The sequence below is a fragment of the Euleptes europaea genome, chromosome 17, assembly GCF_029931775.1.
Source record: "Euleptes europaea isolate rEulEur1 chromosome 17, rEulEur1.hap1, whole genome shotgun sequence".
Taxonomy (NCBI): Eukaryota; Metazoa; Chordata; class Lepidosauria; order Squamata; family Sphaerodactylidae; genus Euleptes; species Euleptes europaea.
The window spans coordinates 46,050,490-46,076,874 of NC_079328.1; the positions used below are offsets into that span (position 1 = coordinate 46,050,490).

At 47.7% G+C, this 26,385-nt stretch overlaps 1 protein-coding gene across 1 annotated transcript in view; it reads left to right on the plus strand.

The window, feature by feature from the left end:
* Positions 1-18,618: 18,618 nt before the first annotated feature.
* CDH13 (cadherin 13) overlaps positions 18,619-26,385 on the plus strand; it is a 638,997-nt gene continuing 631,230 nt past the window's right edge. Inside the window, exon 1 of the mRNA XM_056862383.1 lies at positions 18,619-18,753. Within this exon, the coding sequence (XP_056718361.1) occupies positions 18,673-18,753 (81 nt within the window). The 5' untranslated portion in view covers positions 18,619-18,672. The remainder of the gene's footprint in view (positions 18,754-26,385) is intronic.

The window sequence follows — 26,385 nt, forward strand, 5'->3', positions numbered from 1 at the left end:
ACGAGTTTTCCCTCCATTAGAGGTGACCTCGCTGCCAGCACTCGCAAATACTGGCCCTTCCCGTTCCTCTGTTAACCCGATTCTTCCCTCTCCTCTGAGCTCAGCCCGGGTGAAATCCCCGTGCGTAAGGCAAAGCGTGGGACAGGGAAGCTTAGTTTTGTTCACAGCCAATTACAAAGCAGGGTGTAAAGAGGCGGGGATTCAAATGCTTCCTGCTTCCTCAGAGCTGTTTCTGAGCAGAAGAAAGGCTTTTTAAAACCGAGGCTCGGATTTCTCTCCCCTCCTCTTTTCAGTAAGATTGCCAACCTCCAGGTAGTAGCTGGAGATCTCCTGGTATTATAACTGATCTCCTGCCAATAGAGATCAGTTCACCTGGCCATTTTCTCCAGGGGAGCTAATCTCTCTCGGCTGGAGATCAGTGGTAATAGCAGGAGATCTCTAGCTAGTACCTGGAGGTTGGCAACCCTACTTATATGCCCAGGGTAATGTCGACTGCCACTTTGGGTTCAAGAAGGAATTTTCCTCCGGACCAGATTGGCCAGGGATCCTGGAGGTTTTTTGCCGTCTTCTGGGCATGGAGGAGGGGGTCACTAGGGGAGGTAGTTGTGAATTTCCTGCATTGTGCAGGGGGTTGGACTAGATGACCCTGGAGGTTCCTTCCAGCTCTATGTTTCTATGATTCTCTGAAATGTTTAATTCTTTAAAATGCCAGTGTGCCTTTAAGCGACGGTGTGCTTTAAAAAAAAAAAATCAGAGACGCCCAAATAAAGTCCTTTCTGTTTTGGTACCATTAATACATTTTTTCCAGTTCACCTCATTATGGAATATAGGGCAAAGCTCACGGGCAAGCTGACGGAAAGCCAAGCCGCGCAAACCTTCTGGGATCCAAGGTCAGCAGAAAGAGGCATTAATGATACAGTCTCGGAGGCCACGGAGGCACAGAATGGCCCTCTAACAATGGATCCAGCAGCACAATTTTCGCCGCAGCCATGTGTGCTGCGGTGACTTTTTGTTAGGGTGGGATTCGTGCACCCCAGACTTGGCAACGTAGCGGCAGAGTACATGCCGGACCTGAAGAAACCTCTTTCGCCATTTCTTTATCTGTTCCCTCCCTGGTAACGGAATTGCATAACTTATGCAAAACAGCTCTTCTCCGATTACATGCCTCTCCCGGGGATTGCACAAAAAGGTTATAATAAAGCTGTATCAGCATCACCATTTAGGCAGGCACTGCCCCCTTCACCTGCAGAATTTTTTTGCTAATCTTACTGAAATTATTTTATACCCAGATTTGAACCGTGATATCTCCAGTTATAAAAAGCATAGGTAGCTTGGCCGGAGAAGTCCTTGGAGAACTGATGAACACGTGAAGCTGCCATCTCCTGAATCAGATAATAGAATCATAGAGTTGGAAGGGACCACCAGGGTCATCTAGCCCACCCCCCTGCACAACACAGGAAATTCCCAACTACCTCCCCCCACACCCACCCCCAGGCACCCCTACTCAATGCCTAGAAGATGGCCAAGGTCAGTATTGTCTACTCATAAGAACATAAGAAAGGCCATGCTAGATCAGACCAAGGTCCATCAAGTCCAGCGGTCTGTTCCCACAGTGGCCCAACCAGGTGCCTCTAGGAAGCCCACAAGTAAGATGACTGCAGCAGCATTGCCCTGCCTGTGTTCCACAGCACCTAATATAATAGGCACGCTTCTCTGATCCTGGAGAGAATAGGTATGCATCATGAGTAGAATCCATTTGGACTCGTAGCCATGGATAGCCCTCTCCTCCATGAACATGTCCAGACGGAAAGCTTTCACATCACTTACAACCCAGTCCTTTCTAGAGATGCTGGGGATTGAACCTGGGACCTTCTGCATGAAAAGCAGATGCTCAACTACTGAGCCACAGCCCCTCCCCAATGCTAGACAGGTTTAGAAGGACCACTGATTTGACTTTAAAAAAGGCAGCTTCATGTGTTTTTCTGGCCAGCTTCCAAACAGTGGATCCAAATTCTTCCCCCTACCCTCTTCCTTCAACATTCTACCCCGGTTTCACCCTACTAAAATTGTGACATTTGCTGCAACATACGTTTTTTTAAAAAAACATTTTTTTAGTTTCTTACTGCAACATACGTTTTTGAAGAAATCCACTGATGTTAAAACCTGTTACAATTCTTATTTCATCTTTCCTCCAAGATATGCAGGACAATGCACGTGATGGTTCCCTCACTCATGTTATTCTCACAGTGCTTCAAATTCAGTGTATGGAGCTCCCAGTTTTTCTGAATTTTGAATAGAAGAGTTTGTTTTTATACCTTGATTTTCTCTACCTTAGGTGTCTCAAACCAGCTTACAATCACCTTCCCCTCCCCTCCTGACACCTTGTGAGGTAGGTGGGGCTAAGAGAGTTTTGAGAGAACTGTGACTAGCCCAAGGTCACCCAGCAGGCTTCATGTGGACACGTGGAGAATCACTCCAGATTAGAGTCCACCGCTCTTAACCACTACACCATGCTGGCATATGAGGCTCCAGTTTGGTTTGGGCAGGGGCTGTGGCTCAGTTGTAGAGCATCTGCTTGGCATGCAGAAGGTCCCAGGTTCAGTCCACGGCATCTCCAGTTAAAGAGACTAGGGGCGAAAACGCATGGTTGCTTTATCCTCCTTTAATCCCTGTTTCAGCCAGGATTCAGCCAGGGTCGAACACATGTGTTTCACCTAATGTGCATTTGATCCAGGCTAAAACAGGGATTAAAGGAGGATAAAGCGACCATGCATTTTCACCCTAGGTGAGTAGGTGATGTGAAAGACCTCAGCCTGTGACCCTGGAGAGCCACTGCCAGTCTAATGGACAAAGGGTCTGATTCAGTATAAGCCAGCTTCATGTGTTCATGTGTTCAGTAATGTGGAGGTGAGAGAGGGTTTGCCCTGACTTGGATGGCCCAGGCTAGACAATCTTGTCAGATCTCGAAAACTAAGTGGTGTCAGCTCTGGGAAGAAGAAGAAGAAGAAGAAGAAGAAGAAGAAGAAGAAGAAGAAGAAGAAGAAGAAGAGTTGGTTTTTATATGCCGACTTTCTCTACCACTTAAGGAAGAATCAAACCGGCTTACAATAACCTTCCCTTCCCCCCACCCCAGAACAGACACCCTGTGAGGTAGGTGGGGCTGAGAGACCTCTAAGAGAGCTGTGACTAGCCCAACCTGGTTCACCAGATTAGAGTCCACCGCTCATGCGGAGGAGTGGGGCATCAAACTCGGTTCTCCAGATTAGAGTCCACTGCTCCAAACCACCACTCTTAACCACTACACCACGCTGGATCTACTTAGATGGGAGACCACCAAGGAAGTCTAGGGTTGCTACACAGAGGCAGGCAGTGGGAAACCTCCTTTGCTCCTCCCTTGCCTTGAAAACCCTACATGGGCTGCAACTTGACAGCACTTTCCACCACCAAAATGCAGCACAAAATCTAAAGGGGCCGGGGGAGAAGCTTAACTAAGCTGGGGGTGGCGGGTGGGAAAGCATTTTTTTTTTTTTGCAACTGCATTAATTTGCTTCTCCAGCAGTAATGCTTGCTCTCGACCGAGTCTGCAAGGGTCAGCTGAACCCCATCAAAATTTGGAAGCAGAAAGTCCTCCAAGACCTCCGGCTTTCCAATCAGAATTACTTCTGTCTTGTCATGGTTCAGTTTCAATTTGTTCACTTTTCAGCCCTTTAACCGCAGCAGTCAGGCAGCGGCTCAAGACCTCTAACACATCGCCAGGAGGTTTGAATAGAGAGATACCGAGCCGGGTGTCATCAGCATATTGATGACATCTGGTTCAGAGCTACAAATGATTTCTCCTAAAGGAAGAGGAAGAAAAAGAGTTGATTTTTATATGCCGACTTTCTCTACCTTTTTTAAAAAAGGAGAATCAAACTAGCTTACACTCTCCTTCCCTTCCTCTCCCCACAACAGACACCTTGTGAGGTAGGTGGGGCTGGAGAGCTGGAAGAGAACTGTGACAAGCCCAAGGTCACCCAGTTGACTTCAGCGTGGTGTAGTGGTTAAGAGCAGGGGTTTGGAGCAGTGGAGTCTGATCTGGAGAACCTGGTTTGATTCCCCACTCCTCCACATGAGCGGTGGAGACTAATCTGATGAACTGGATTTGTTTTCCCACTCTTCCACACGAAGCTGGCTGGGTGACCTTGGGCTAGTCACAGCTCTCTTAGAGCTCTCTCAGCCTCACCTACCTCACAGGGTATCTGTTGTGGGGAGGGGAAGGGAAGGTGATAGTAAGCCGGTTTGAGTTTCCCTTAAGTGGTAGAGAAAGTCGGCATATAAAAACCAACTCTTCTTCTTTTTCATGTGGAGGAGTGGGGAAACCAACCCAATTCAACAGATTTGAACCCACGACTCTTAACCATTACACCATGCTAGCTCTCACATAGAAGTTGAGTAACATGGGGGGGGGCAGCAAGATTGGACATAGGACAACTCTCATACTGAAGATAACTGGTCTCCAATGGCAACCCTTTGTGTTCGATCCATGAGGAAAGATTTAAACCTGTTCAAGGCACATCCCTTGATATCTGCTTCTGCCTCCTAATGCCTCAACCAGATAGCATGATCCACTGTATCAAAAGCTGCAAACAAATCTAGTAGGAGCATCCAAAAAACATGGCCTTTGTCTACCTTCAGATGGCTCCAGTGTTAGATGGTTGTGCAAAGAAATAATCCATATAGTCAGAGTTGCCAGCTCCGAGCTGGGAAATAAGTTAGCGTGGTGTAGTGGTTAGGAGCAGTGGACTCTAAACTGGAGAACCAGGTTTGATTCCCCACTCCTCTACATGAAGCCAGCTGGGTGACCTTGGGCTAGTCCCAGTTCTCTTTGAGCTCTCTCAGCCCCACCTACCTCACAAGGTGTCTGTTGTGGAGAGAGGAAGGGATGGAGATTGTAAGCCGCTTTGATTCTCCTTAAAAGGTAGAGAAAATCAACATATAAAAACAAATGCTTCTTCTTCTTCTACCTGGAGATTTTGGGGGTGGAGCCTGAGGAGGGTGGAGTTTGGGGAGGGGAGGGACTTCAATGGGGTATAATGCCATAGAGACCACCTTCCCAAGTGGCCATTTTCTCCAGGTGAACTGAGCTCCGTCGCCTGGAGATAAGATGTAATAGCGAGAGATCTCCAGCCACCACCTGGAGGATGACAACCCTACATACGATCCATGGGCAATCTCTTTCCCTCTGCCTTCCCCCTTTCTCTAATGTTGCGCCGATGCAAAGGATAGAAATATCTGTCATTAATTCATTGTCGTCTATTACAATAACCCTCAGTACACGAATCTGATGGCATTTGGTGTCATTCTTGTTTTCTTTCCACAACCTTTTATCTGCACCCTTTTTGCACCCGTCTGCACAATATTTTAGGAGCTGCTTCATTAGGTCTTTGATCAGCACCATAATGTTCTCTTCCCTTCTGTTCTCCTAATGCATCTTATTTCGGAACTGCAGAGCCTCAAAAGAATAAATAGGACCAAGTCTCAGCTGAAATTGAATTGTTGTTTGTATTTGGGCAGCCCACAAATGGACCAATTTTAATTTTGCTAGGGTGTATAGGAACACAGGTAATTATAGTTGCCAACCTCCAGGTGGGGCCTGGATGTCTGGAATTACAGCTGATCTCCCGACCACACAGAGCAGTTTCCCCTGGAGAAAATAGTTGCTTTGGAGGGTGGGCACCATGGCATCACATTCCCTGCTGAGGTCCCTCCCTTCCCCAAGCCCTCCCCTCTCCAGGTTCCACCCCCAAAATTTCCAGAAATTTCCCATCTCAGAGCTTGCAACCCTGAGGCCGTGGTGCATAGGGTTGCCAACCTCCGGGTACTAGCTGGAGATCTCCTGCTATTACAACTGATCTCCAGCCGATAGAGATCATTTGGGGAGTGGCTGTGGCTCAGTGGTAGAGCATCCACTTGGCATGCCGAAGGTCCCAGGTTCAATCCCCAGCATCACCAGTTAAAGGGACTAGGCAGGTAGGTGATGTGAAAGACCCTTGCCTGACACCCTGGAAAGCTGCTGCTGGTCGGAGTAGACAACCCTGACTTTGATGGACCAAGGGTCTGATTCAGTATCAGGCAGCTAAATGTGTTCATGTGTTCACCTGGAGAAAATGGCCGCATTGGCAATTGGACTCTACAGAGTAGAGGAGGTGCAGGTAGGGTTGCCAAGTACCAGGTACTGGCTGGAGATCTCTTGCTATTACAATGGATCTCCAGCCGATAGTGATCAGTTTACCTCAAGAAAGTGGCCTCTTTGGCAATTGGACTCTATGGCACTGAAGTCCCTCCTCTCCCCAAACCCCACCCTCCTCAGGCTCCACCCCAAAAACCTGCCGGTTGCAAAGAGGGACCTGGCAACTCTAGGTGCAGGAAAGCTGGACAGGGCTAGGCCTCAAATCCTAGTGGACATAGATAAATGTCTGCTTTCCTTTCCATGTTGTGCCTGGAACTTGCAGATAGTTTCTCTTGTTGCTAAACGATCTTTAACTAGGGACAGAAATATCTGTCTTTATGCAGATCTGATAAACATTAGCATACACCCCATGAGGATTGCTTTAAAAAAAACTGGGCATAAGTAAGGATGCTCCCAATTTTATAGCAGGCATGTGTTGCTGTTGCATTGGTGTTGCTGTTTTTCTTGTTCTTTTTCTTTTAAATACTGTTGTTCCCTTGTGGTTGTGACTGTTAAATACATAGCCCTTCCATACAGATTTAAAAATCCCTGCCTGGCTTTTGGTTCTCTCTTGGGCAGATGGAATCTGTGAACCTTCTGTCACGTCACAGTTTCCCCATTAAATTTACACAATGTTAACATTATTTTTGCATCAATTGCAAAAATCATGTATAAAACGTTTTCTTTTAAATGTAAAACAGATTAAAAGGAAGAAATGAATCAAGAACACTAGAGACATAATGAGTGAGATGAAAAGACTCAGAAAAGCAAACACAATCAAAATGGGCATATGCTAGTATCTCTAGTTGTTACAGTTGCCAACCTCAAGGTGGAACCTGGAGATCTCCCAGAATTACAACTGATCTCCAGACATCAGACCCCCTGGAGAAATGGGCTGCTTTGGAGGTTTCTATGGTTTCTATGGCATTATACCCTGTTGAGTTCCCTCTGCTCCCCAAACTCCACCTCCCAACTCTACCCCCAAATCTCCTGGAATTTCCCCTCTGAGAGTTGGCAACTACTAGTTATGGGTGTGGCTTTTGCTTGGAAAGAACACATACACACGAACACATGAAGCTGCCTTATACTGCCCTTGGTCTATTGAAGTCAGTATTGTCTACTCTGACCGGCAGCGGCTCTCCAGGGTCTCAGACAGACGTTTTTTTCGTATCACCTACTTGCCTAGTCCCTTTAACTGGAGATTCTTTCCTGTGTGGGATTGCCAACCTCCAGGTAGTGGCTGGAGATCTCCCGCTTTTACAACGGATCTCCAGGCAACAGAGATCAGTTCCCCTGGAGAAAACAGCCCCTTTGGCAATTGGACTCTATGGCATTGAAGTCCCTCCCCTCCACAAACCCTGCCCTCCTCAGGCTCCACCCCCAAAATCTCCAGGTATTTCCCAACCTGGAGCTGGCAACCCTAGTATGTATGCATGCAAAAATGGGGAACATTTGTTCATCCATTTCTAAGTATAATTACTGAAACCTTGGAAGAAAAAAACACAGAATAGGTGTTGAGAGCAAGGAAGGAGTTAATTGCAATGGCACCATTTATTTTATTTCCTTTTTTAAAAAACGAAACGTGGTCTGACTCCATTACCTCTGGAACACTTGGCTCTCTGCTTGGCCAGAAGGCTCAGCTGCTCTCATTTGGCTGTGGTTTCCATGCTTCAAAGTTTCACTGCTTGAAATCCCAGCTCACAGCAGATCTAATCTGGAAAAGTCTGTTTCTCAGAGTTCAGCCAGTTTTCCTGGCGCTCCGCCGATCCCCTGAGAGTTGTACCCTTGCTGGCTAGGCCCTGGTGGCCCTGGTAGGCTATGCCTTCTGTGTTGTTCGCTGGAGACAGATTTTCATCCCACCTCCCTATTTACTTCCCCCCACCCCGGAAGTCCTGGCTATTGGGATATCTACCAGATCTACATAACATACCAGTACATAACATCCCAAGGGAAGTCAGTTTCAGGTAGCCGGCTCAAGGTTGACTCAGCCTTCCATCCTTCCAAGGTCGGTAAAACGAATACCCAGCTTGCTGGGGGTAAAGGGGAGATGACTGGGGAAGGCACTGGCAAACCACCCCGTAAACAAAGTCTGCCTAGTAAATGTCGGGATGTGACATCACCCCATGGGTCAGGAATGACCCGGTGCTTGCACAGGGGACCTTTACCTTTAAACATGTTGACTTCAAATTGAATCTCATTGGGCAGCATTAAGCCCTCAGTAGACTGGAGGCTTTCTATGACTCTAGGTGCCAGCATCTGATCCAAGTTTACTACTTTGTCAGAAAACACATTAGTGTACAAATATGAACACATGAAGCTGCCTTCAGGCAGAGGTCTTTCACATCACCTACTTGCCTAGTTCTAGGGTTGCCATGTTCCTCTTCGCCACTGGCGGGAGGTTTTAGGGATGGAGCCTGAGGAGGCGGGGTTTGGGAAGGGGAGGGACTTCAATGCCATAGAATCCAATTACTAAAGCGACCATTTTCATTTTCTCCAGGTGAACTGATCTCTATCGGCTGGAGACCAGTTGTAATAGCAGGAGATCTCCAGCTAGTACCTGGGGGTTGGCAACCCTGCCTAGTCCCTTTAATTGGCGATGCCGGAGATTGAACCTGGAGCCTTATGCATGCCAAGCAGATGCTCTACCATGGAGTCATGGTCCCTCCCCAACATGTAGGGATGTGCAAAACAAATTTGGTAAATTTCCGGTTTGGGTTTATTGGGCCTATATTTTCAGCGACCTCTCATGGTCGGGGAAGGCATGCATAATCAAAACGAGGCACCAGAGCAGTTGGCGAGGTGACTGCGAGGGAAGCAGCCCTGCATAAATGGCCAGTGTGATTGACTCAAGGGGCGCTTTCACACTTCCTGAATATTGCACTTTCAATCCACTTTGCAGTTGGAGTTTACGCACTTTCACACAGCCCAAATAATGCACTTTCAATCCATTCTCAGGACACCTTGATCGTTTGCAAGTGGATTTTGCCAGTTCACACAGTAAAATATACCTTCAAAGTGCATTGAAAGTGGATTGAAAGTGCATTATTTGGGCTGTGTGAAAAGGCCCAAAATGAAAGGGCAAAATCCACTTGCAAACTGTCCTTAAAGTGGATTGAAAGTGCATTGAAAGTGCATTATTCAGGATGTGTGAAAGTGCCCAAGGTCACCCAGGGAACTTCCATGGCACGACTGGGAATACGAACCTGGGTCTCCCAGATACTAGTCCTGCATTCTTAACCACTACACCACATTGGCTGTCAGCCTCAGTCTTTAAAACAGAGCAGAGGATATTATTTTTTGTTCTGAAAATTGCATTAACCAATAAATTACTCAACTCGAGAGATGACAGACACAGCGAGATGGGTAAAGTTTGGCTGTTGAGCCTGTTACTTGCAAGAATCGCAACCCTACTCATTTTCAGGACCATCTCAAAATGTCCAGGGGCAACTCCGCTGAGCATGGGGAAAATAAAGTGATTTTGTGGCTCCCGAGACGACTCAATGGTTTGTACAAGTCTACTCTGGCAAATATTCCCCAGGGTGGAATTAAGACTCTTTGCATGTCATTCCAGGGTAATTGAATTTTCTCCTCAGAGCCAAACCAAAGATAGGTCTCAACGTTCCATGAGGAAAGATAGTTTTCTATAATTACAACAGTGGAGACAAAAGTGAACAGTTGTTCGTTTTTTGAAAAAAATTAAAATATTTTTAAAATTTATTAGAAATGGTACAGAGCAAAGCTTTTTCTTGCTCGGAAGTCTCACCTCTGTCTTCTGCAGCAATGCAAAGGCTTGCCAACCCCCAGGTGGGGCCTGGAGGTCTCTCAGAGTTACAAGTGCTCTCCAGACTACAGAGATCAGTCAGTTTCCCTGGAGGAAAAAGGGAATTTAAGATTGTAGAAACTGTGAAATTACATCCCCGCTGAGCTCCACTCTCTCCAGGCACCTCTTCCAAATCTCCAGGAGTTTCCCAAGCCAAAGTTGGCAACTCTAGTAGAAGAAGAGATGGTCTTTATATGCCAACTTTCTCTACCTTTTAAGAAGAATCAAACCGGCTTACAATCTCCTTCCCTTCCTCTCCCCACAACAGACACCTTGTGAGGTAGGTGGGGCTGAGAGAGTTCAGAGAGAACTGTGAATTGCCCAGGGTCGCCCAGCAGGCTTCATGTGGAGGAGTGGGGAAACCAACCCAGTTCTCTAGATTAGAGTCCACTACTCTTAGCCGCTACACCACACTGGCAAGTTGTGGTGGTTTTGACAACTCTGTTCCTTTAATCTAGGCCAGTGTTGTTGCTGCAACTCCACACAAAGAAAGAGCCCGAGTTATTCAACTGTGCTGAGTTATTCAACTTTGAAAACCTATACCTCCTCTCTAGTCCAGCACTGATTGGTTTGCCAGCCCCCAGGTGGCGGCAGGAGATCTTCCGCTATTACAACTGATCTCCAGGTGACAGAGATCAAATCACCTGGAGAAAATGGCCGCTTTGCAAGGTGAACTCTATGGCATTATAGCCCGTTGAAGTCCCTCCCCTCCCCAAATCCTGCCCTCCCCAGGCTCCACCCCCAAAATTTTCAGGTATTTCCCAACCCAGAGCTGGCATTCTAAGCACTGAGCACACATAGGGTTGCCAACCTCCAGTTAGTAGCTGGAGATCTCCTGCTATTACAACTGATCTCCAGCTGATAGAGATCAATTCACCTGGAGAAAATGGCCACACTGGCAATTGGCCTCTATGGCATTGAAGTCCCTCCCCTCCCCAAATCCTGCCCTCCTCAGGCTCCACCCCCAAAATCTCCTGCCGGTGGTGAAGGGGGGCCTGGCAACCCAACCCTACCTATATGGGCACCTGATGAGCCTACCGCACATGCATGCAGGTTGTACATGTGTTCACTGGAACATGTAAACAGGGCTCAAGATGCACGGTAAAGGTGGTGACGTTCCAAGCTATCCATGGAGTGGAGAATTTGTGTATCATGCCGGAAATGATTTCAACAGAACTTCGGAGGAGGGGGGAAGAAACAAAACAAAAAGCCATAGACAGGAAGGTTTTTATTTTGCCATGAATGAAAGAATGACAAGATGAATAGTGAAATTGCGAACACCCAACGAGCAGAAGCCCTACTCTGCAAATCTAATGCGTCGCAACATTAGCAGAAAAGATGGGAACCGATCCAGGAGCTTAGGTGAACTTCTGTAGTAGCTATCCATTCCTGAAGGATTATTTTAATGGCTAAGGTTAATGGCATATCTTATAAGTTTTCACCACAACAATACTTGCTTGCCTGGTGAAAATCTGCACACTTGGCTGATCTGAAATTATTAATGGCGTGCTTGAAAACCAGCTACTTGGGGAGAAATGTCAATAATGGGCTCTCAAAATAACTGACGGGAGAGACTCTAAAACAGGATTTTGGACTTAGACACCAGCTAGTAACACATAGAACTGCTCATCGCTCTGAGCAGGGGCCAGAATTAGGGTTGCCAACCTCCAGGTACTAGCTGGAGATCTCCTGCTATTACAACTGATCTCCAGCCGATAGAGATCAGTTTCCCTGGAGAAAATGGCTGCTTTGGCAATTGGACTCTATGGCATTGAAGTACCTCCCCTCCCCAAACCCCACTCTCCCCAGGCTCCGCCCCCCAAAACCTCCCGCCTGTGGCGAAGAGGGACCTGGCAACCCTAACCAGATTTGATGTACTGGTTCCCCACCCTCTTGTTAATTCCAAAAGAGAGAAAAAAAGCAAGCAAACAGGACTTCTAAAAAAAATGAAATATGTATCATTGTGTAGTGGTTAAGAGCGGTGGTTTGGAGTGTAGGGTTGCCAACTTCCAGGTGGTGGCTGGAGATCTCCTGGTATTACAACTGATCTTCAGCCGATAGAGATCAGTTCCCCTGGAGAAAATGGCCGCTTTGGCCATTGGATTCTATGGCATTGAAGTCCCTCCCCTCCCCAAACACCACCCTTCTCAGGCTCCACCCCAAAAACCTCCCGCCAGTGGCGAAGAGGGACCTGGCAGCCCTATTGGAGTGGTGGAGTCTGATCTGGAGAACTGGGTTTGATTCCTCACTCCTCCACATGAGTAGCAGAGGCTAATCTGGTGAACCGGATTTGTTTCCCCACTGCTATACACGAAGACAGCAAGGTGACCTTGGGCTAGTCACTGCTCTGTTAGAGCTCTCTCAGCCCCACCTATCTCACAGGGTTTCTTTTATGGGGAGGGGAGGGGAAGGTGATTGTAAGCCAGTTTGATTCTCCCTTAAGTGGTAGAGAAAGTCAGCATATAAAACCCAACTCCTCCTCCTCCTCCTCCTCCTCTTCCTCTTCCTCTTCTTCTTCTTCTTCAGGTTAGCGTAGGAGCAGGCTTTCAAGTTTCACAGAACATCAGGTGCTGTAATTATTATGATTATTCTTTTTTGAGGAACCGCTTCCTACTCTTCAGGTTTAGCACAATCGTTCCTTGACAAACACTGAGCACAGTCCAGGCAGGGTGCGGGAGATACCACACATCACATCAAGAGGAACCTTGCAGACGAGTTATTGGTTCCCTGTACTTTGCAGAACCTGGCTGGAAGATAGGGTTGCCAGGCAACCTGCAGGTGGGTTGTGGGGAGGGCAGCATCCTGGGAGAAAAATTAAAAAAGAAAAACAAGGCCTTGGGTACTTATCGGAAATGCGGGAGCGGTGGATCCACCACTGTGAAGCCCCTCCCCCTGTCGGAATTCAGCCAGCCGGCAGGGGGAACATACCGGCAGCAAATTACGCCTAGTTCTGTGTCATCAACAATGCAGTGACATCACTTCCAGCATGCACCGGAAGTGATGTCATCACGTCGCTGACATGGGGATGCATTTGGGCAAAACTCTGTGGTAAAAATGGCTTCTACCATAGAACGTTTGCCGAAATACCAGAGTGTTCCCCCACTAAGTGAACTAAGGTTGCTAACGTCTAGATTAGGGTTGCCAGCCGCCAGATGATACCTGGAGATCTCCCGTTATTACTACTGATCTCCAGCCGATAAAGATCAGTTCACCTGGAGAAAATGGCTGCTTTGGCAATTAGACTCTATGGCATTGAAGTCCCCCCCCCCCAAACCCTGTCCTCCTTAGGCTCTGCCCCAAAAACCTCCCACTGGTGGCGAAGAGGGACCTGGCAACCCTACTCTAGATGGTGGCTGAAGATCTCCCACTATTACAACTGATCTCCAGCCAATCAAGATCAGTTCACCTGGAGAAAATGGCCACTTTGGAAATTGGGCTCTATGGCCTTGAAGTCCCTCCCCTGTCCAAACCCTGCCGTCCTCAGGCTCCGCCCCCAAAATCTCCAGGTATTTCCCAACCCGGAGCTGGCAACCCTAGGGCGAACCCTGGGGAGAGGAGGGACCATTATGCCATAGAGTCCCCTCTCCAAAGCAGCCATTTTGTCCAGGGGAATTGATCTCTGTTGCCTGGAAATCAGTTGTTACTCCAGGAGAGATCCAGGCCCCACCTGGAGGTTGGTAACCCTAAAATGAGAACACATCATCCTTGTAGCAATTTCATCTTCCAAAGTTTATTTCCCACAATGAGGACACACTCATTTTCTTTCCAATCACATGCAGTCTGAAAAAACTGGTAGTGATAACTCCTTTCTTCTATTTAGATGTATACTTTTATTGGGGAAAGGCTTTTAAAAACAACAACCCAGTCCCCAGGAAATTTTACGGAATTAAAAAACCCTGAAATGAGAAACAAATTACTTAATTCGCTCCAGACGTGATTCTTAATTTCTAGGTATTGGGGAAATCTGATTGCTGCAGAAAGCATAATTAATCAGAAGAGCCTCAGAGGATACCGGGTTGAGTCGCTGAATCGAGTTTTTTCTCCCAGTATCCTGCCCTGTGAGTAACATTCTGTTGCAATTTCCAGTCTCGGGAAAGGGTCAGCAGATCTCGCCTCGGGCGTCTCGCTTTGTGAAGGTTTCGTTTGTCACCCACCGCTTTGAAGACGGTGCCGCGGAAGTCCCTAGAATTGTGTTTACAGATTAGTGATGCTGCAGTCATCTGGAAGGCTGAATTTCCGATGTTGGTGTTGTGGTTCTGCCAGCACAGATAATAATCCTGAACCAAACTGCTGCATAACATACGAAGGAAAACAGGCTCCTGATTTGAATTGGTATCTGAGTGGAGATGGCTCAGGTTAGGTTGCCAGGTCCCTCTTCGCCACCAGTGGGAGATTTTTGGGCCGAGCCTGAGGCGGGCAGGGTTTGGGGAGGGGAGGGACTTCAATGCCAGAGTCGAATTGCCAAAGCAGCCATTTTCTCCAAGTGAACTGATCTCTATCACCTGGAGATCAGTTGTAATAGCAGGAGATCTCTGGCTAGTACCTGTTGGTTGGCAACCGTAGGCTTAGGGCTAGGGTTGCCAGGTCCCCCCCGACCAACAGAGGTGGAGGGGGGGGGGCAGGGTTGCCAGGTCCAACTTGGAAAACTTTTGGAGATTTGAGGATGGAGCCTGGGGAGGACAGGGATGTCAGTGGGGTACAGTGCCTTAGAGTCCACCCTCCAAAGCCTCCATTTTCTCCAGGGGAACTGATCTCTGTAGTCTGGAGGTGAGCTGTAATTCCAGGAGATCCCCCAGATCGTACCTGGATAGGGTTGCCAACCTCCAAGTCCCTCCCCTCCCCAAACCTCGCCCTCCTCAGGTTCCACCCCCAAAATCTCCAGGTATTTTCCAACCTGGAGCTGGCAACTAGGGTTGCCGCCCTCAGGCTCCGCCCCAAAAACCTCCTGCCAGTGGCAAAGAGGGACCGGGCAACCCTACTGGCAATTCTATCTGTGTAGTCCAGATATCAGTTGCAATTCTGGGAGATCTCCATGTGCTACCTAGAGGTTCGAAACATTGCGCAATCCAGTATTATGCGGACATACACAGCCATGGACAAGAACACATGAAGCTGCCTTAGGCTGAATCAGACCCTCGGTTTATCGAAGTCAGTCTTGTCTACTCAGACTGGCAGTGGCTCTCCAAGGTCTCGAGCAGGGGTCTTTCACATCACCTACTGGCCTGGTTCCTTTAATTGGAGATGCCGGGTATTAAATTTGGGACCTTTCGCATATCAAGCAGATGCTCTATGACTGAGCCACAGCCCCCGAGTTTAATGCCGCATTCAGGATGTCATGCTACAGGCGAAAGAGAATCTTCCCTCCCTCTGTACAAATCTGATGACAGAAAACCCTGTGTGCTTACACGGGCTGGACTCCCCTTTCCAATGCAGGTCGCAGCTGTTCCGGTCTTTCATGTCAGTGGCACAAGCCAAGCCCAGATATCTGTACACACCTCGGCCGCTTGCATTCTGTACGGGGCTCTAGGGACAGCAAGAGAAGTACTGTAGAAAGCTGAAAGGTCTAGAAAGAGAGAGGGTGGCGTAGTAGTCTGAGTGCTGGATTAGAAACCAGTTTCAGGAGGGCAGCCACGTTGGTCGGCAGTAGAAGAGCTAGATTTGAGGCCAGTGGCTCCTTAGAGCCCAACAAGGTATAAGCTTGTTGCTCCCTTCATCGGGTACCAAAGATCAGCACCTGTCTCCATGCCACCATGGGTTGCCATCCTCCAGGTGAAGCCTGGAGATCTCCCAGAATTACAGCTCCTCTCCAAAGTACAGAGATCAGCTCCCCTGGAGAAAATAGCTGCATTGGAAAGCGGACTCTGTGGCATTTTGTTTGGCTGGGGTCTCTCCCCTCCCCAGGCTTCGTACCCAATCTCCAAGAATTTCCCAACTCAGAGCTGTCAACCCTAAGCCAAAAACCTTGCTGGGGGGCTTTGGGCTGACTGCTTTCCCTCAGGCTAACCTACCTCACAGGGCTGTTGTGGGAAGAAAGGGAGAGCCAGGAACAGCATTCTGAACTTGGGATTCAAGTGTAGGGTTGCCAACCTCCAGGTAGTAGCTGGAGATCTCCTGCTATCACAACTGATCTCCAGCAGATAGAGGTCAGTTCACCTGGAGAAAGGGGCCACTTTGGCCATTGGCCTCTATGGCCCTGAATTCCCTCCCCACCCCAAACCCTGCCTCCTCCCCAAAAACCTCCCGCCAGCGGTGAAGCGGGACCTGGCAACCCTATTCAAGCATGGTAGATAGAAGGCCCTCTGGTGTTCCTAACCTTTGAATGCCCCCTGGAGCCATCTCATTAAGACCAGGATACTTTGCAGCAATTGGCATCACCTGCTTCACCTGCACTTTGAAAAGCTTCACCTGCTGATTTCTCCTCTCCTCACCTGGCCTGAAGAGGCCAGTGGAGACCGTCTCCACTTGCTAGAAACTCCAGGAGCAGGTCGACAGAGAAAAGGAAGAGGTTAGTTGTGGGAAGAAGGGAGCCAAAAACGGGCACAACTAGTCTTATGTGGAGCCTACGGCTGGGATGGCTCTTCCAGTCTGTTGCCTGGACCTTGAGGGATGCCCTTTCTAGAGGAAGAGCCTACTCATGAAAAAGAAGGTTTTTATAACCCACTTTTTCTCTTCCCTTACTAAGTCTCAAAGCGGCTTCCAATCACCTTCCTTTCCCTTACCCACAACAGTCACCTTGTGAGGAAGGTGGGGCTGAGAGAGCTCAAAGAGAACTGTGACTTGCCCAAGGTCACCCAGCTGGCTTCATGTGGAGGAGTGAGGAAACCAACCCGGTTCACCAGATTAGAGTCCCCCGCTAGGCTTGCCAACTGTCAGGTAGTAGCAGGAGATCTCCTGCTAATTCAACTGATCTCCAGCCAATAGAGATCAGTTCACCTGGAGAAAATGGCCGCTTTGGCAACTGAACTCCCCTCCCCAAACCCTGCCCTCCTCAGGCTCTGCCCCAAAAATCTCCCATTGGTGGCAAAGAGGGACCTGGCAACCCTACCTCTTAACCACTACGGCATGCCGGCTTAGCCATTAGATGGGCCCAGAAGCTGTTAAAGATCCTAGATAACTACCTCCCTCTCTCCTTCTAGTGGACAGTTATCTGCTGTGTGTTTTAATAGCAGGCTGTCAGGAGCAGGCTATAATTAAAGGCTTTGTAATTATATGTAATGAGAAGATAGTGGGTTGGGGGCTCACAGTGTAAACCTAAGCATATCCTTCTAAACCTTTGTTTAGTATTGCCCTACTGATAACAGGTGTTTGGTCCATGTTGGCTGTAGTTATGCATAAGGTTGCCTAATTATGCATAGGGTTATGCATAGGGTTGCCAAGCTCCAGGGAGTAGCTGGAGATCTCCTGCTATTACAACTGATCTCCAGCCGATAAGAGATCAGTTCACCTGGAGAAAATGGCCGCTTTGGCAATTGGACTCTATGGCATTGAAGTCCCTCCCTTCCCCAACCCCACCCTCCTCAGGCTCCGCCCCAAAAATCTCCAGGTATTTCCCAGAGTTGGCAACCCTAGTTATGCAATGGTCTGGCTAAACATTTTGTACCTTCTCTAAGGCCCTGACTCCCCACCCCCCTTTTACTACAAGTCAAAGAGCAAAATTAGACTGCTTCCTTCTGGCTCTGGTAATTTGTGTCCTCCTTATCGCTGTTTCCTTGTCCTCAGCCCCTGTCTACTTTATGCAAATTAAAACTGGCCTACCTTATAAGATAGTTGTACACATAACTACACCTGAGCAGCGCGTTCTCTCAAGAACCACTTCAGTGCTGAGCGTTGTTATGAAGTGTCACCGGAAACTGCATCTCATTCCAGGGAAGGAAAGTTTTGTTTTGCAGTCGAAGGACATGGACTTTTCAAAACTTCCCTTGCAGATTTCCGCTCAGTGAGTCTGAAAGCCAAATTCCCACCATAACGTGAGCAGTTAATAAAATCTATTGCCCTATGATGGATTTTTTTGTCAAGTAGAATTGATCTGTCCTTCTTGTGATTTGCGAGGTGGAGTGAAAACAGAAAATGCAATCAGGACTTTTTTTTTCTTCCTCTGGTGCCCCTGAAAGAACTACGCTGTGTTAGTCTTCTACGGTTCGAAAGTATCTGGAGGCCGGGCTGGTCATTCCCGTGATTTATTGAAAATAAAGCAGTCGTGATTAACATTTTAATAAAGGGGGGCTTTCTTTTGGGCCCTGCGGCTCTAAGGAGCCCTTCTTTCCTCCAATACGACCCCGCTCCTTCTGGGAAAAAAAAAAGAAAAATAGCCCCCCACCCCCCCTGGAATCCATCAAGCGTGATTTCTTAAGGTATTTGCTGTGGGTGCCACAGTGGGTGCTTTCTGGAGGTGCCCTGTTTTGCAAGGCGTGCGTACCCAATATTGTGTGATGCAAAAATGAGGATGATTTGTGAAGAAATCATCCTTGTAAAGCGATTGGCTCCGGTCATCAGCCTCTACCCAATGCTTTGGCGATGATGCTGCTGATCTATTTGGGAAGTTGGCGAGCTCTCAGAGGCAGTCCTGCTCCCTCGCTCTCTCCCCCTCTCTCTTCTCAGAGGCTGTTCCACAGTGAAAATATGCTCAGTGCAGCCGAGTGCATGAATGAAAAAGCCGCCCGTCTCTACTAGGCTGAGCAAAATGCAACGCCACGCTCAACTTGCCGTCTCCTTCCTTCTGTCCCAGGTAAGGGATTGTGCATGCTTTGCCAGGGGAGAGGGGGGAGAGATTGTGATTTTTAAATTTCCTTTTCTTTTTTTGCTCTATGTATCTGTGCTTTCCCCCTGCATCTGGAGATTGGGAAGTGTCTGGCTTCCTCCGCGATGGCAGGGGCTGGCTGGAACGGCTGTCTTTGGCTGTGGGAAAAAGAATCACTGTGAGGAGGGATGCTTTCTAGGGGCAAGACATTAGCTGCACCATGGGTGCCGGTGTGCATGCAAATGAGCTTCTCCTCGCCGGGAGGGCAGGAGGAATCCCTCAAGTGGATCTGGGGAGATGGTCTGGCGTCACCCAATGCTGCAACTTTCATCTGCCTCTTCTTCCTTTTGGTGGCTTCTGCCGAGGACAGTTATCAGCAGCACATCCTTTTATCGGTGACCGATTTTGGGGAGGGGGAAAAATGAAATTCGAAGATGGCTTGGCAGGCTTGGCAGAAGGAAGTGGACAGGGGTGCCTGTGATGCTTCATACCTCCTTTGGAGTGTTTGGGGAATGGGGGCATTTAATGCCTTGCTCTCCACCCCCTTCCCTCTCTCCCTCCCTTCTGTACGGTAACAGATCCCCTCTGCCAGCAAGGCTGGGGGAGAAAGAATCCCACCCAACCCCTGCAAAAGCCAAGCGGCTGGTGTGTTGCCTGCTGTCACTGTCAATCAAAGCGGAGGAACTCGCCGGGCTCCAACTTCTGCTCTCCCGTCTGGATTCGTTCGCTTCGCCTTTTGCAAATTGCAAGATGCCCGTTTCCTTTTAGGAAGGGTCTTGTGATGTTTCAACCCCCTTTGTTGTGGGATCCCTTTGCAGTTTCTGCCCCCCCTTTCTAGCAGCTTAAGCCCCCCATCCTGGGTCAACCTTGCTACCATCCTGGCATGGTGGGGGCTTCAGGGACCCGAAAATAAATTCCTTTGGGAACCTGGGAAGTTGACTTGCTTGGGCTTTAGCCCTTAAAGGGCTGGCTGTGTGCGTAGGTGAGCCATCCAGGTAAAACCGTCTTCTGTGGTTTGGTGCGTGCCCAGTTTCTCCAGAGGCATGGGAGAGCTGAAGAGGTCCGCCCTGTCCCACGTCTGGCAGTCCATATTTTGCTGCCAGACAACATGGGTTGCAAACATTTGCCATGTTCCTATGACTTTTAACCCATCTGTTGCCCTTTCCCAAAGGGATTCCTGTTTTAAGTTTACAGGCAGCACCGGGAGGTGTAGAAAGAACATACAACTGCTGGTATAACTGACCAAGGCAGCTTTGGCTCTTGAAAGCTTACACCCCCCCACCCCCAAATCTTGTTGGTCTCTAAGGTGCTTGTGGAATCGAATCTGGCTGTGCAACTGCAGGTGCGCAATAGCGCATAGATTGTGGTCAGGCACATTATGGAGCGGGGTCTGTCAACAAGTTGGCTTGTTTTGGTCTGGCGGTAGGTGTGACGCGTTTCCAGATTTACTCTTTGGCTTACCCTGGAAGACTTCTGGGACCCAGTGAACTACAATCTTGGCAGATGTTGACGTAACCCACGTGGCCAGTTGCCCACTCTTGCAGGGGCTACACTACAGTGTCGCCATGTGTGAATGATGTACGGTTATTTAAGCTGTCTCTTCAGTGTTGAGGGGACAAGGGAAATCACTCCTAGTGTGTGTCGGTTAGGGTTGTGGTATCCCAAGCAGGGCGACTTGGAAAGCTTCAAATGGGCATGGGACGCAACCCACGCTATGGACCTGTGGTTAGCAGGTTCGGTGAACATGACGGAGTGGGTTTGCAAGCCGATGAGGGGGGATTCTCTGAACTGGCTGCAAAGCGACAGAAGCTCTAGAGCCATGGCGTGGGCTCCTGATGTGGATCCTAGATGTGGGGGTGAAATGTAAGAGTGGCATGCAGCAACAATGTGGGGAGGATTGCAAGCATGCACATGGAAGTATTTAAGTGGGGTGCCAGAGCAAACCCAAAGGATCAATAGAATTAAGTTGTTATGACTGTGATTTGCGGTACTTAATGGTGTCACTACAGGTGGTAGTTTAAATGGCGGGAGTGTGGGAAGTGCTTTATTCATAACATCTAGCTTGGCTCACTTGCTTGAGCGCTCCAGTGTATAGTCTCCCATGGTGTGCTACATCTTGAGATTAGATACTAGATAAATGAATACTAGTCATGATGCATACCTATTCTCTCCAGTATCAGAGGAGCATACCTATTATATTAGGTGCTGTGGAACACAGGCAGGACAATGTTGCTAAAGTCATCCTGTTTGTGGGCTTCCTAGAGGCACGTGGTTGGCCACTGCGTGAACAGACTGCTGGACTTGATGGGCCTGGGTCTGATCCATCAGGGCTTTTCTTATGTTCTTATTAGATCTCTATTCATATTGCTTTCTGCAGATTCCTCATTTATCCTGCTTGCCTTAACTTGCGTTAACCACATGGGAAGGTGGAAGGTGGTTGGTTTGGGGAGGGCCTGTGGCTCAGTGGTAGAGGATCTACTTAGCTTGTGGAAGATTCCAGGTTGAATCCAGGCATCCCCAGTTAAAAGGACCAGGCGGTAGGTGATGTGAAATACCTCAGCCTGAGACCCTGGAGAGCAGTTACCAGTCAGAGCAGACAATACCATGTGTTGATTCACAGAGAATGGTTTAGGAATGCTCATAGCAGCAAAGAAGGTTATGTCATGGCATGCTCAGCTGATGGCTAAGTTTCCAATTCTGGGCATACTTACTAGGGAGTAATGTTCAAAGTACAGTGTAGCAGTGAGCTTGTGAGTTTAAACCACAACCAGAAAATCTCATTATGAGTTTCTTAGGGGTCTCTCACCTTGATTGACCTCACAAGGTTGTTGTAAGGGTCAAGCACTGCCCTGAAAGAGCAGCATCTAAATGTAGCCTGTTTAAAAATGACACAGCTCTCTCTTGTCTCAAGTTGGTCAGCTGAGTTAAAACATTTAGGGTTCAATCTGACAGTGCCTCTGTCTTGCTAGAATGGCAGGATTGTTTTCCTCTCTGCTGTGCTTCATTGCATGTACATATTATAGTCTACCTTCCACGCTGTCAAATGGGTTTGGCCATAGGAAGAGCCAATGTCATTTCGGATTCCATGCTAGAAGCATGTGAAGTCAACCACCCTGATAGGGTTGCCAACCTCCAGGTGGTGCCTGGCGATCTCCTAGAACGTCAACAGATCTTCAGACAACTGTGATCAGTTCCCCTGGAACAAAGGGCTGCTTTCGAGGGTGGACTTTTTGGCATTATGCCTTGCTGAGGTCCCTCCCCTCCCTAACCACCCCCTTCCACAAGGTGCTATTCTCAAATATTCAGGAATTTCTACTCTGGAGCTGGCAACCCTAAACTCTGAGCATGTGCGAAGTGCGAAGTGCCTCTTTCATGCCACTCACTGAGCCAACAGCCTTCCATATTTAGAAAGGCATGGTTTCTAGGACTGGACTGTTGCTCTGTTTAGCAGAATTGTATGCTCTGACTGGCAGCTTCTCCTGCAGAAGTAGTAGAAGAAGAAGAGTTGGTTTTTTATATGCCGATTTTCTCTCCCACTTAAGGGAGACTCAAACTGGCTTACAATCACCTTACCTTCCCCTCCTCACAACGGACACCCTGTGAGGTAGGTGGGGCTGAGAGAGCTCTAAGAGAGCTGTAACTTGCCCAAGGTCACCCAGCTGGCTTCATGTGGAGGACTGGGAAAACAAATCTAGTTCACCAGATTAGCCTCCGCTGCTCATGTGGAGGAGTGGGGTATCAAACCCAGTTCTCCGGATCAGACTCCACCACTCCAAACACTGCTCTTAACCACTATACCACGCTGGCTCTCATCTCTGCTACCTGAGGCCCTTTTTTAATAGTGAAGCCAAGGATTGAACATGCATGCAAAAACATGTGCTGAATGTGTGGAGCTCTGGCCTCTCCCTTCCCGAGACTGAGCATGTGATCCCCAGGCGGTCTCGAAGCCAAGAATCTCTCCTTTTGGAAAGGAACAACCATCTGATTGTACCCTTGGCCTTAGATAAACCTCGTTTTTTGGTAGAAAGGCATGGAGCAAGAGGCGTTGGCGAGCATGAACTCAACAGCTGGCGAGAGGAAGCCTTGCTATTTGGGAGGCTACTCAGACGGATTGTTTGACTCAGCTTGGGAAAGACTTTCACGCTGCCGGAGAAGTAAACAACAGAGAGCAGGGCGAGCTGCCCAAGCAGTCATCTGGCAGAGCTTTTGGTTGTAACACTTTTGCCGTGGCGACAATTTCTTTTTCCCCTTTCTCGGAGGAAGAGACAACTCATTCCCTGATACCCTACGAGTGGAAACAGCCCATGTTGATCTTGATCTGCTGATTTAGAAGCCATCAAAATCTGTTTTTGCAACCATGCCTTTCAGAGAAGATCATAGTTTGGTTTAGAAATAATGGCCTAAGTAGTGGTCAGTGTGTGTGCATGGAAAGAATGTAATGTTTTCTACTCAGTGCATTAACCGGCACACACTATGTTTCAACATGGAGAAATGGCTCACGGTCTTAATGCACAACACTGTGTGAAGTACTGTGAAGTTGTACCCAATAGTAGAATTCTGTCAAAACCATACTGTGTGATTCCTATTTCACAGATGGGGACAAGTGAGGCTAAGATGTGCTCAAGGACTGCATCTTCATACATTACACAGGAGTGTTACATCGCCAGCTTCGTACTTTACACGAGGAAAGGTGTCTGAGTTATATTTTCTCTTTCTGTGCTTCTGGAAAGCTGTAAGAAGCATGTATCTGGATTGTGGCACATATTTCTAGAAGGAAGATACGTAACGAATGCCCCATACCCATGCTTCTGTAGAAGCATGTGTTGGTTCCCAGTCTGTGGTCAGTTGGATCTGGTGCATCTGTACATGTCTTGCCACAGGTTGGGAGCCACCACAGGTTTTTAATGTGCATTCCTTGTGGCTACCCGGTGCCAAGTGTAAATGGACCCCTAATCATGCTTAACCACAAAGCTAAACATCTAATTTCCAGCAAAATATATTCATGATGGATTGCAAAGCTGTAGTACTCTAATACTGTTGTGGTGGTGTGCATACTTGTGATAGACTTGTGTTGTTGTTGTTGTTTAAATACCCAATCTCTTCTTTGAGCTACACTTGGGACATGCCGAAAATAGGGTAGTTTCAAGGTACGCTGACTTCTGCAGAGCTTTGGTTCATGTTCTTTATTGTGGTGTGACTGGCAGCTGGGAAATGTCTGCCTCCCTTCCAACAGATGAGGGAGCTGACATGTCATAACGGGGGACTTTCCAAAAAATATGGTGTGCCAGAAAGTTATTTTGTTTTTCCTGAAAGGAGAATGCAAGGCACGTTGGATTGTGCAGGACAGACAGCATAAAGGGAGGGGGGTTGACTCTGTAGCAGAGGCATCCTAGCGGTTAATCCAGCCCTTGACTTCATAAAAGGCATGAAACATTGCACAGAATTGCCGTCATACTGAAAGACTGGGAAGTTGGATGAGCTGCCCATTTGTTAGGATGGGCAAGAAATGACCCATCAAACAATTTCACTCATATTTGTCTTAAAAGATTTTATAACAATCTAGAATTCAAGATGAAAGTGCAATTTGTCTTAATTGTAATGGGAAATGATAGCAAAGACAATATACCTGGGAAGTATTTTTGTTTTTTTTAAACACATATAGTGAATTATAGAAAACATACAAACGCTCAACTTTTTCATATTTCTCCAGAAGAGGGCTCCCTGCACAGCGGGAAAACTAGCACCAGCATTCAAACATCATTCGGAAAGAGAGGTTGCAGCTGCATAGGAAAGGAATGACATTCCTATCGAGAAGGGGTGTCGAAATAACTTGGAAGGCTTGCATTCAGATCCTCTCCTCAATCTGGCTTCTTGAGTTTGATGTTGACCTGATGCACGGGTTGATATTCATGGAGTCAAAGAGACGGTTGTGTCGGATCGTTATGAGCAACAACCGAAATGTCACAATTGATTTAGTAAATTTCCATTTTGTGTGCTTTTTTTTTAAAAAGGAACAAAAACAAAACTCTTGATAACGTCCATCAAAATGACAGCTGTGACTTGGGTCTCCATGAATGGGGAGCGCATGATGATGCGCAATTAAGTTAATTGGGCATGTGGTGCACCACAGTGCTTCAGAGCTGTGTTGTGGTGCTTGGAACATTTTGGGTGTTCTTTGAATGGGGGAATATGAAGGACAATTATGCCTCTTGGAGATGATGACACATAATGGTTTGGATCTGCATTATGAAAACGTTTGTCTAGTTTTGCTGAAAACTGCTCGCAGTTGTGCATTGGGAAGCCATGCAGAGGCAGAAATATCTATGGAAAGGAAGGGACAGATTTTTGAACAACCATACCTGTGGCAGGCTTGGTCAACGTGATGATGAAACCATCGCTTACTGGGTGTGGTGAATTTGCCAGGAACTGTAGGAATTCCACTCTGTCTCCTCTTCTAGGGTTTTCAGCTGAGCAGGTTGATTTCTCCTTCAACCAGACTTGCCAACTCTAGCTTGGTAACTTCTGGGAGATTTTGGGAGCGGAGCCTGGGGAGTGTGGAGTCGGGGAAGGGGAGGAACCCTAGCGGGTTATAATGCCATAAAGTTCACCTTCCAAAGCAGCCATTGTCTCCAAGGGGACTGATCTCTGTAATGCGGCTCAGTTGCAATTACTGAAAACTCCAGGCCCCTCCTGGAGGTTAGCAACCCTCCCTCCAAATCCTTTTCTTCTTTAATTTTTTCTTCAACTGGCTCTAGGGTTGCCAATCTCCAGGTGGCTTAGGCAAATTACCAGCAGAACAAATGCCAAAGTTTATGAAATATGCTCATATTATTGTTGCATTCCAATCCACTCTAAATAAACATATATGCAAAATACCACAATACCAAAAACTTTTTCGGATCTTTACAACACTATTCATTACACACTACACCCTTTCTTCGTGAGAACTAATTTGTGCAAAAGTCCTTATCATTTTGTAAGATTATGCCAAAGTCTTTATATATTTAGTCCCGTTTCTAAACAAAGAAAGACGTTCCACAGATAACACTGTTATTTCCAGAACCTCAAGGTGGTGGCTGGAGATCTCCCACTATTAACAATTGATCTCTAGGTGACAGAGATCAATTCCCCTGGAGAAAATGGCCCCTTTGGCAATTGGACTCAATGGCATTGAAGTCCCTCCCCTCTCCAAACCCCGCCCATCTCAGGCTCTGCCCCAAAAACGTCCCGTCAGTGGCAAAGAACCTGGCAACCCTAGCCATTGGTGGGCATCCAGTTCCATACAGTCCACCTTCCAAAGCAGCCGTTTGCTTCAGAGGGACTGGTCTCTGTAACCGGAGCCCTGCTGTGATTCTGGGAGATGTCCAGCTGTCCCCTGGAGACTGAGAAACTCTATAGTACTCAAAGGAAACTTATATACTACTAAACCAACTATATATAAATGAATTTACCAGCACATAAACAAGGCATTACAGCATGCCTGCACCAACATCATCAATAAGGCAATAATAGTGTACATACAAAAAAAAAACACAGTAGGTAACACACAATGTGAGGAGCCCTGTGGCGCAGAGTGGTAAGCTGCAGTACTGCAGTCCAAGCTCTTTTCACGACCTGAGT